Source organism: Anser brachyrhynchus (genome assembly GCF_964034855.1).
Source record: "Anser brachyrhynchus genome assembly, chromosome: 1".
In the NCBI taxonomy this organism is placed as follows: domain Eukaryota; kingdom Metazoa; phylum Chordata; class Aves; order Anseriformes; family Anatidae; genus Anser; species Anser brachyrhynchus.
The window spans coordinates 189590542-189602373 of NC_137694.1; the positions used below are offsets into that span (position 1 = coordinate 189590542).

An 11832-nucleotide genomic window follows, 5' to 3' on the forward strand; every position below is an offset into this window, starting at 1 on the left:
TGAAGAGTTTTCATTTGGGTGCCCCCACGGAAACAAACATACCCATGGTTAATGGAGGGTCATGCAGAGACAATAACAAATGGTCTGAAGGAAAGTACACAGAGACTGAGTGATGATATAGAAAACAAAAGTTCTTTGGATGGCAGATGTTGGGAGAATTCTTCATAATAGTCCAAATGCTGTATTGCTTTTTATTTTTTAGCTTTGTCTCTAGAGGAATTAAAATCTAGCACAAGATTGGACTTTTGTTTCATAAATTAAACAATTTCATAGATTAAAAACCTAAATTAAAAATCAAATGTAGCTTTCAGCCACCCTCAGTAATTCTTTTCCCCAACGTGATGGCAAACCATCTATTTTTCTGGGAACCTCCCTCCTGATCAATATTGGTTTGCATTATTTTGCAATTTCTGCTCTTCTGTGTGGGTCTGAGACTTGGAAGCTGTGCAAACTCAGAGATGACAGCCTGAGATATTTAGCTAGTCCTGCCTAGACTAGATTTTGCATGTCCACACTAGCATGATTGCATACCAAACACTCTGGTTCCAGCTCATGGCAGTGCCCCAGTAATGAAACCTCCCTGGCAATGACTCATTTGTGAAGCTACACAAGTAGTAAAAGGCACAGGATTTCTAGCAGTCTTCTTGCTTGTAGCAAAAAAAAAAAAACAAAAACACCCTGGAGGCCAGAAAAGTTCCTCTACAGAAACGTGAAAATAGCCCTTTAAAGCTTATCATGCCATTATCACTAGCTGGAAAAGAAAGGTTTTTGCTGGAGATACGTAGGTGCAAATCTGATACTAATCAACTACTGCTATAGCCTGAAATGATGTAACTTAGGGACCAGCAGAGAGGAAAGAAAAATCAAAAGAAAAGAAAAAAATAAAGAAATAAAGGAAGGAAAATCAAAAGGGAAAAAAAATGGTGCCACCTATTGTCTGGTCATCAGAAATTCATATATTGTGTTGACAGATTGGTCTGCTTCCCAGTTAGTGAGAGTAGAAGATGGACCTAAACAGTTTTCTGACAGTAAGAGACAGTCACTCCTGACTGTGATGGACACCCCCTCCCTTGACTTTCACTTTGCTGGACTACCTAAGTAAGCAGTAAAATAGCATCATGAAAAGGTTTCTGTATTTCTTGGGCTAACGCAGGTGCTATTTCAGGTACACAAGTTTGGAACACATACCAGCAGGTGCAGTGGCAGTTTTTGGTGCTGGAAGTAAGCTCCTTCGTGGAGTCGCTGTGCTGCTCGATACCTGCGTTGTGCTCTTGCTGCTACCCTTGGGTACATCTTTAGAAGGTGCAGATGCCTTAGGAGTGGTTTGCTCTTCATTTCCAAAGCTGGAACCTGCAGGAGACCAAAGTTGCCATAATTATAAGCTCATAAAAAATGTATGTGAACTGTGGCATGCAGACCAAGCTTGTACTAGCAATTATAATCTACAAAAACATATTCACATTGCAACTTGGACTAAGTTACATGGATTTTCTCCAATACAAATGGTTATATAGAAATAAAGAGTTCCCAGCAACCTACTTAAATGCTAAGTGCTGGCAGCTGTTGGAGTCTGACTCCAACAGGATCTTAAAACTTGTTTTGGGGCTAGCTCCATATAGTTACCTGGCTGCAAGGCTCCTAAGTAAATCAGGGACTTTCTAAATCTGTGGATGTAGCAGTTTTCTGGGGCTCTGTAGATGCTACAGAAGCCATCCTATACCCTCACCCAAAGACTTGGATGTTACTAGTTCTCAGAGTAAAGAGCAATAGCAGGATTCAGTGGTGCGTTGCACCAAATTCTCCCACCCACGAAAGATTTCCCACAAGCATTTCCTCAGATTACACTCAGACATTTGAATAGTAAACTGAAAAAATAATTCTGCCTTAAATCTTACATCCACTTCAATCGTATTCTCATACTGAATTTTTGGTTGCCAAGGTTTCCAGCTTATATTGACCTCTATCAACACCTTTTTTCTACGGGTTTGGTTTCCTCCTGCATTTGCCATTTAGGGAACAATCACATCCTAGACTTCTTGTAGATATAAGGAAATCAATCTTTCCTTAACATTTGAAAAAAGCAAAGTTGGAGTGTTTTCTTTATCTATTGAGTAGAAACCTAAGAAGAGCAAAATTACAGTATGTCTGTACTTGAACATTTGCAGAAGGATGAAGATTTTACTTGAGAAAATGAGTAAAGATAGTAGCAAGAAATACATAGGATTTCAGAAAAGGGTTATAATTTTTATTTCTATTATTTTAAAAGATAAAATACAACACAATACTGTTTAGGTGTTGCCTGCAGGGTAATGATAACATTATTAAAATAATTGGCGTGTCCAAGTTTCCAGTATTTTTAAGACATAGGCTTCTTAAATGTGTGCAAGAAAGAAGAGATTTTTTTTTGCTATTCTTACTGAAAATCCACTAGAAGAAAAGTGCAGGTTGGAAAAGGAAATCCTCTTTTCTGACAAAGGAAGAATATACCTTTTGGCTCTGACAAAACAGTGTTAAATTTTGCTCTGTCTTTAGGGCTGCTTGCATATAGGTCATAATTTAAAGTATTATAATAGGTCATAATTTAAAGTATTATACCTGCAGGATACATGGATTTCTAGAAAAAACATTTGACCTTTACTCAAGTAATAAGCCACATTAAAAATTCAACAAAAGACTGCTGTACTCTGTGCAGGAACAGGAAAACCTGAAACATTTGTCATCTTTACACTGCTGTACACATAACAACTCCTCAGCAGAGCAGACAGTTGTTTTACACCCAAATTACAAAGATTTTTGACCTGTGAAACAGCCGTTAAAGACCATGTGCCCAGTTGTCTGTTGATGAAACACTGCTGACTTCAGCAAAGTCATGTCAGCAGAAAGGCTGGTCCAGCCTGGCCAAGGCTTCTCCGCAGCTGTGCACAAAGACAAGGTATCTTAAAGCAAATGTGTCTCCCTCAGTCTGTTTGCATCCTCCTCCAGAGTTACTCCTTGTTCTTGGATATGCAGTCACCCTGTTGGCCTGGGTAGCACCACATGTAGAAATTTTTTTATTTCCTTGGCTCTTTGTTCTAAAGTTTAAATTGTAGAAACGCTAACCTTGAGGAGGAAATTATTCCTATTGTTTGCAGAAAAATGCAGTTCAAATGCTCTTTAATTGAAACCTCATATGCCTATCTTTTATTCTCTACTGTAAAATTTATTATACAGAAAATGTTTCAGTTCACAAATCTGCAATTCTCTTGCTGAAGAATGAGCTTCCAAGGGGAGTTACACAAACTCCTACAAAGAAAAATATAAAAATTAAAAAGCTTTTCTAGGTCTTGAGGATGAAGTGCAGCTAGCTACAAACACCTCTGCTGTCCAAAACACAGCATACGAAGTCTGCTGATTAAAGAAATGAGTGGATGGGAAGGCTGATAAACAGGACTCGGTCAGGTCCCCTGAGTCAGAAATCCCCCAGGCCTGGAGAGCCTCCTGTACACCTCCTGCTGTAAGATGCCAGGAGGAAAAAGTGAGGAAAAAACTATTTGGCTTTTGATCATTTGATAAAAAACGTGCTCTGTAAGACAAGCTGCGTGGCTGTATTGGGTGTCTGTGGCCAGGTGCTGGGTGCTGCAGGGGAGGCTTCTGTGAGGAGAGGCCAGGGCCATCTTGTGCTGGGCACAGACGGTTCCAGCTGGCTCCAGCTGCTACAGCGGCCACCAGCCTGGGACAAAACAGAGCCCAGTAGCCTGGCTGGTGGGCACCTCTGAATGTTTTTAAGACAGGGTAAGAAATGCTGCATGGAAGCTGTGAGAAGAGTGAGAAACTGAGAGAAGCAGCCCTACAGCCCCCCAGGTGAGTGCAGCAGGAGGGCAGGAGGTGCTCCAGGCACACAGCAGCAGTTCCCCTGCGGGCTGTGGAGAGGCCCCTGGTGGAGCAGGCTGTCCCCCTGCAGCCCATGGGTCCCACATGGAGCAGATCTCCACGCTGCAGCCCGTGGAGGAGCCCCCGGTGGAGCAGGTGGATGTGGCCTGGAGGAGGCTGCGGCCCATGGAGAGCCCCCGCAGGGGCAGGTTTATCCTGAAGGACAGCAGCCTGTGGAGAGAAACCCATGCTGGAGCAGGGGAAAAGCATGACAAGGAAGAAGTGGTTCAATTGGTTTGAGGTTCAACAAGGCTAAGTGCAGGTCCTGCAGTTGGGGCACAACAACCCCATGCAACATTACAGGCTGGGGGAAGAGTGGCTGGAAAGCTGCCTGGCGGAAAGGGACCTGGAGGTATTGGTCAATAGTCGGCTGAATATGAGCCAGCAGTGTGCTCAGGTGGCCAAGAAGGCCAACAGCATCCTGGCTTGCATCAGAAATAGTGTGGCCAGCAGTACCAAGGAGGTGATTGTGCCCCTGTACTCGGCTCTGGTGAGGCCGCACCTTGAGTACTGTGTTCAGTTTTGGGCCCCTCAGTACAAGAAGGACATTGAGGCCCTGAAGCATGTCCAAACAAGGACAAGAAAACTGGGGAAGAGTCTGGAGAACAAGTCTTCTGAGGAGCGGCTGAGGGAGCTGGGGTTGTTTAACCTGGAGAAAAAGAGGCTCGGGAGGCCTTATCACTCCCTATGACCTCAAAGGAGGATGTAGCAGAGTGGGGGGCAGGATTTTCCCCCAAACAACTAGTGATAGGACAAGAGGAAATGGCCTCAAATTACACCAGGGGAGGTTTAGGTTGGATATTAGGAAAAAATTCTTTACTGAAAGGGTCGTGAGGCATTGGAATAGGCTGCCCAGGGAAGTGGTTGAGTCACCAGCCCTGGATTCCTGGAGGGATTCAAAAGACATGTAGATGTGGTGCTTAGGGACATGGTTTGGTGGTAGACTTGGCAGTGCTAGGTTGCAGCACAGCCCTCTGGAGTACCAGCCACTCCTCCCAGTTTTGTGCCATCCACAAACTTGCTGAGGGTGCCCTCTGTTCCATCATCCAGGTCGTTGATGAATAAGTTGAATAAGACTGGACCCAGTACTTACCCCTGGGGGACACCACTAGCTACAGCCCTCCAACTAGACTGAGCCACTGAGCACAACCCTGTGAGCTCTGCCATTCAGCCAGTTCTCAGTCCCTCAGTCCACCTCACTGTCCACTCATTTATCCCGCATCTCCTGAGCTTGCCTATGAGGAGGTTATGGGAGACAGTGTTGAAAGCCTTGTTGAAATCAAGGTAGGCAACATCCACAAAAAAAAAAAAATCAGAAAGATTATTCATTAAGTGGTACTTGTCAGTCCATCATGAGATAATGCTTTCCACTGTTATTTGCAGCAGGTGAGTCAGTAGCATCAGTCCTCCCAGAATCTTTACAGTTGTTATTTTTTAAGTAAGAGCCTGAAGAGAAACACCAGATGTGCTGTGCATAACAGATTTCAGGTGATCACATCCCCCCCCCCCCCCCCCCCCCCCGTATTGTACCTCTTCCTTCATACTCCCCTACTTTTGCATTTTACCTGAACCAGGGGAGACTCCTTGCTTGCCTTTGAAACACCTGGCAAGTCATTTAGGTTCTCCTACATAAATCGCCCTGTATTTTTGCAGACTCTGTGTTCTATGCAGAGCTGCACTGCTGACTTTGTAGGAGAGTATTTAACAGAGCATTAACGATCTGCTAGAGCCAAAGGCCTTCAGTCTCACTTTTAACACCTCCTCACTACGAGCATCAATGAATCCTACTCTTCATCTTGTGGAAAACACACAAACAAACAAACAAAAAACACAAGAAAGAAGAAAATGTTTTTGAAGGCTTGCAAGTACTTTGGAGAGTCCCAGCTGCACCCACTCATCCCCTATGCTGTTATACCAGTGAAGACATGCAGAAGTCAGGGCCAGCAACATGTTGTAGGCTATGGTTTCAGAGAAAACCATGACCAAAATCCCAGGGGTTCCCAGATGTCTTGAGCCACCCTCTGTCCATATGCACCACTGTCCCCTTCAGCATCTGACCCTGAAGCAGCTTGCTTCAGGGGCTACTCACTCCTGGAATTATAGAATCATAGAATCCTTCAGGTTGGAAAAGATCTCTAAGATCATCTAGTCTAACCTTTAAGTTTGTAAATCCAACCTTTAAGCTAGTTAGTCCACCACTAAACTATGCTACCAAGCTCTAAATCCACATGTTTCTTGAAGATCTCCAGGGGCGGTGACTCAACCACTTCCCTGAAAGAAGAGGAAGGCTCTTTTGTGTGTGTCACTAGCAGGAACCATTCCTCTTCTGGAATTACTTACAAAATTGGAAAAAAAAGCATCAAATGTGGTATGATAATAAATACGACTGCAAAACAGTGGGAGCATGGTTTGGGGGAAATCTGTGTTTGACAAGATGTGAGTTAAAGCATGTGGCATGGGCAGGTCTTGCTCGAGAGGAGAGAGAGATGAAGGGCTGCGTTCTGGAGCTGCACTGCCACAGCTGTCCTGCCTGCACTCGATGGCAATAATAACTCCTTCTGTTGGAGGGCTTAGGTCCTTTCTAGAAAAATAGCTTGTCTGACAATCCCTATGGGTCTCTGTTTTGCTGAGAAACAGACCCCAAAGAGTATTAAAGCGCGAGCAGAGCTGCTTCTGTGGCTCCCTGTCTCATGGGCTGCTATGTGCAGCCTTTTGAAACGCAGCAAGCTTCCAGCTCTTCATAGCAGGTCAAATGTGGCTTGGAGCCGTTAGATCTCCACCACAGCTGTAATCACACCCGAGACACTGGGAACTGTGGTTGCATCATGAATGTTGACTGAAGCACAGACATTTACCCAGAGTAATAGCAAGCCTTTTCCATCTTAGAGAACCTTGGACAATACTTGACGCCAAGTTTAATAACAACAAAGGTATGTCTAGTTGTTTCAGCGGTGACCCCACTTAGCATTTTTAAACCACTTTCCAATCACAGAACTCAATGAGCTTTACAAATAACAAAAGGACGAAAGAGTTGAGCTGCTCTCCAAATTCACACAGCAAGGGAACAGCAGAGACAGACAGAAAGCAAGCAGGAAAACCTGATGATGAATGAGGCTAGAATTATATATATTTTTTTTGCCTGCAAAATAGTGGGATGTATTGTTCCTCTGTTTTGTTATTGTTGTTGTTGCTGTTTTTTTCTAGGCTGCACTTCTGTGCCCCAGTTTTCAAGCACAAATACAAGCTCAAAATGAAATTTTAAATCACTGCCATGGGTAACACTATGATAAGGAAAATGTCTAAACTACTGTGAATAATCATGCGATGTTTAAAACTAAAAATGCAAGACACACTTTTCACTCAATTGTAACATATGCCCATCCTTTAATCAAGGACCGCTATTTACTTCCAATTTTTAGCTGTAAAATGGTAATTTTTATAGATTGATTACGAGGTTTGCAGCTTGCCAGCTGAGTTTTTTATTTCTCTGATATGAGGGTTACTGTTTTAAAGCTCAACACTGTAAATTTCAATATAATGCTTCGCAGTGTAATCATCAACAGACACAAGTGAATGTACAGCTCTGAAACAATGCTATTGACCAAGTGGTACAGTGTGATCATTAGTCCTTAGGGCTTACTGTGCTGTTATGAAGTTATGATAGTAGATGAGATTACTAGCCAGTTAATTTGTCATTTTGTCTTTGCTGAGAGCCAGTGCCTGGTATTTCCCAATACACAAGGCCAAGTGGGCAATAGATCAGGAAGAAGCTGGTGATGTTTCTTTTCTATCCAGAAAAAGGAGGTGTATGAGGACTGATGTTCACATAATCCTTAAACCTAGCTTACTTACCTCAAATTATTTTCTTTCCCATTGCATATTTTTAGCTCAGACAAAGGTGTCTTAGCAATAACCTTCCTTATCATATTTATTTTAGAGGTTTGTTCAAGCCCACGTGTGTTTATAAAAGCTGTTTTTTTCAGAAGTCTTAGCATTCAACAGAAACTTGCATTGTGAATTTTGAGCTTGATAACTGCCACTGAAATGAGGAGCCAAATCTGCAGTGCCTGTCAGGACAGGAACCATTTCCCTGAGCTTCGGATGGCTTTGGGTCTCTGCAGTGCAGATGAATACCTCTGAGACAGCCCCTTCAACATCAAGGGAAGGAGCATGGTGCCTCTCCATATCTCATGATCCCTTGAGCTGTTCAGATGAATCCCACCAGCACTGATGATTAGTGACACCCCTTTGGGCTGTGCCTTCCCAACTCAACTGGAAGGTGCACCGCCCAGGTAGCACCAGCAGCCCTACTCACAGCAGGATGCCTCTGCAGACACGGCCTTTAGCTGAGGGTTCATCTGTGGGGCTGTGTCTACTCTGCTAAATAATAGAGGGCTTAGTGATGTTGGCTGAATCCTGGTGCTGCTTAGGCTAACTCCCTCTGTAGCAGCTTTTCCTGGAGAGAGTAAGAGCAGCGCCAACAACACCCACACTGCAAAGAACAGGGCAAGGGACCAGGAGATGTCCAGGCCCTCCCTGTTTGCCAGCACAGCTGACCCTGGAGCCAAGAAACATGGTTTTAGGTTGCAGTTTGAACATAGATATTTCCCAAAATTTAGCCCCACTTCCATTAATCAAAATGTATTTGAAGAGTCCACTGTCTGTAAAGCTGATGAAAGGCAAATTCAGAAGAGTAATATTTTGACTTAAGCTAACAGATAAAATTTATGTTTACGTGAATAAATATTTACCCTTCTTTTTGTTCTTTCACCATAAATATGACCAATTCTTCATGGCACAGAAGGTAAGAGGACGATTTTTCATGCCTGCACTGGTTTCATCCACTGTGTGGATCAAATCCTATAGCTGCTGGTCTGCAACAATGTGGTAGAAACAATCGAGCTTTGTGGCACTTCTATAATTGACTCGGTAGAAATAAACAAAATGGATAATCTAATTCTCTGTGTTGACATGGAACTGAAATTCCCACCTTTACAAGTTTTACTGTTTTTGATGACTCTGAGTTTTTGAAATCTAGATTATTTTTTGAGGCACTCACCTATCTTCAGTGTCCTTCATACATAATAGATAGTAAAAATACAGCCTTCTGCTGATGCACCTCCTTGTATTAATACTAACTTATTCATCTCATCTCACCAATTAAAATACATATTTTAGGAGCCAGTTAAGTCGATTTCTTACTTGAGTGGAGTTACATGCTGCTCCCTGCTGAAGTGCTATAGGCTTCATTGGGTAAGGTGAAAATTTCACCACAAAATAAAATTTCTTTGTCTGTTAGTGGAAACTGCAGACAATTTGCTGACTGTGCCACACTTTGGATTACTCAACACATCTTATTGGGGCTCTTGGGAAATGTTACAACTCCACTAGGCAAGATGAGTATTCTATTATGGAGTAAAATTTCACCATATGTTGCTGGTAGCTTTGCCTAGCGCTGGCTGATTGCACAGCTGCTTGGCTAGCTGCGCTCATTTGTGTGGCTGGTTAATCAAAGCCCCACAGAGTATAAAGTGAAGGCAGCAAAATGTTTTGCTGGTCAATCATAATATTTGTCAGAAATGGTAACATAAGGTTATTGGAATGCCTCCAAGGATACCTGCAGTATGCAGACATTTTAAAATGGGCCTGAAAAATCACCTTCTGAAAGGGCCATCTCTTGGCACACCTTAGAGCTGAATTGTCACAGGTAAAAAGTACAGAATAAGAAGGTCATTCATAACCAGAACATTCCTAAAAACTTTCCTTCTTCAGTGTACAGCTCTGATCAGAGTGACAAGAAACATCCCATATCATGAATACCACGGTGAAGTATCTTGTGTGGTACCGTGAGAAGCTGATGCAACAGGACTGCATATGGGGGAAATGTCTCCTTGTCTAACTGAGAAGAGAGAAACATCTGCTGTAAGCTTCTAGACATATGGATGAAGACTTCAATCATATCAGATAAGAGTAACCTGATTTATTGTTTAGTCACTGAAGTCTGTCAATTAGTTATAGGAAGGGCTGGTTCTTAATGCCAGAGGTACACTTCAAGGCAGTAAAATACTCATCATGCTTTTGGAAACTCTACTTGAAGATACAAGTTAAGAAGAACTTATTACTTATCAATTTAACATTTAAATTCATCTCAGCAGGTTCATTTTGGGAGAGAAAAGAAGTAGCTTTATCTAAAAAGCAACATTTTAAAAATCACATTTAGTAAATTTACTGAAATGAACTTTTTCATGAAGGCTGTATTTCTAAGAAATACTGTATTTTATCCCAATGAGGGCAACTGGAGCATTGACTTCAAAGCAAGAGAAAAAGCACATGCTATTCAGGACAGAAGCACAGTTTTGTTTCAGATATTTGGCTGGTAGAGGGTGATACACTGCCTTACAGAGGAGATGGGTGAATGCAGGTCCAGAACCACCTCTCCTCCTCGTTGCCCATCAGAGCAGTCTTCCACACTGCAACAGTTTCCAGGCACTGCAGAGCTGTTGAAGTAACATCAAGCATAGGTAGCATTTTTCCCCAAGGACACATCTATGCTCCTATGCCCTCAGATGCCAAAATGGCCCCTGGGATCACCAGTGGTTGCCCAAAAGCTTGAAAAACCATAAAGGCAGTACTGACAACATCCATTTCTACCAGTACTAAAGCATTAATTAGCACGTATCAATCTACGTAGAAGGAATTTTTCCTGGGTAAGAACATTTTGATGTTCCTGGGTAGGACTTCATTCCCAGCATCCACATTTCTGCAAACACCAGTTCTATAACACAACTTGTGCTCGTAACCATCTGCTCCAGTGGCACCATGCCTACTTCTAAATTGATATGCCTTTTTTAACAGGGCACAGGCACCCCTGAAAGATAGGATTGGAAGTGACATCTGCTCTGCAAGAAGTTCCTCCTGATGGCAAGAAGTGCCAAATTAGAGCCACATGCCTTTTTATAAGGAATAACATCTGCTGACACTTGTGGGCATTATATCATCAATAACTGCCTCTTTCCAGGAATTGCTGCTTCTAATTTTTTTTGAACACTGGTGTGGAGTGCCATATTTGGAAAGTTAAAAGAGGTATAATCCCTGGTAAAAACGTTAATGGCATTTCAGCAATGTTAATTAATGTCCATCAGCTTTAGCAATCCATGCTGGATGCCACAGGTCACCAGACTAGGAGAGGTTAAGCAATGCACTAACCATTGCCAGTGTGTAACGTCTGGTAGCACCCGGTCTTGATCCTCCCTGCCAAGCCACAATAACGTGTGTGCTACAGTTTACATGGAATTGTGATAGATTAAAGAGTTAGTAAATGTGTCTGCCTCCTTCCTTTGGCATAACAATGCCTTCAGAGCATGCAGTATGGGCCCAGGAGGGGAGATGCTATACTGAAACCTCTAAGATGGAAGAGCCCTAGAGGGTCTCCAGTTAGTCATTAATTAATTGAATTTTATGAGCCCAGGCACAGATCCTCAAAGCTGTTTAGGAACTTAACTCCTATTTCAATTCACATTCAAATTCAGCACACAGTAGACTTAATCACCCTCTCAGCCCAGAAGGAGATTCAAACCAACAGATGTCTCCATTTCAGAGTATGAAGGCCCGAAGCAGCTGAACAGAACCTCCCGTGAATGCTGAGCAGTGCTTTGGTTGGGGGAGAAAAGTGGGGCCAGACACCAAAGCTGCACTGTGCTTTGGAGACAGTCAGGGAAAAACATATGCTGCTCAGATCAGCCATTCACATCCTCATGAACAACATGCTGCTCAAGAAAAATATTTGCCCACCTTTTGTAGAACAGCTTGAGTTAGTCTGGCTGACCTGAACCATTCGAGCCCTCTTCTCCAACACCCCTGGTGGCCTCAGTAGGTGCAGTCATCCATCCTGGTGGAGATGATCCCCTCTGCTCTAGTGGGCAA

General features: G+C 43.0%; 1 protein-coding gene across 6 annotated transcripts in view; it reads right to left on the reverse strand.

Annotated features, from left to right (window-relative positions):
- The window catches only part of MTUS2 (microtubule associated scaffold protein 2), a 285432-nt gene that overhangs the window by 73449 nt on the left and 200151 nt on the right, over positions 1–11832 (reverse strand). For 5 of the 6 annotated variants that reach the window (XR_013940615.1, XM_080560572.1, XM_080560574.1 and 2 more), the window contains one exon: positions 1189–1350. The exons of the other annotated variant lie outside the window; for it this stretch is intronic. Coding sequence is in view for 4 of the 5 variants with exons in the window: in XM_080560572.1 (XP_080416698.1) it covers positions 1189–1350 (162 nt within the window). In the remaining variant the exon portion in view is untranslated. The remainder of the gene's footprint in view (positions 1–1188; positions 1351–11832) is intronic. 6 annotated transcript variants of the gene reach the window in all.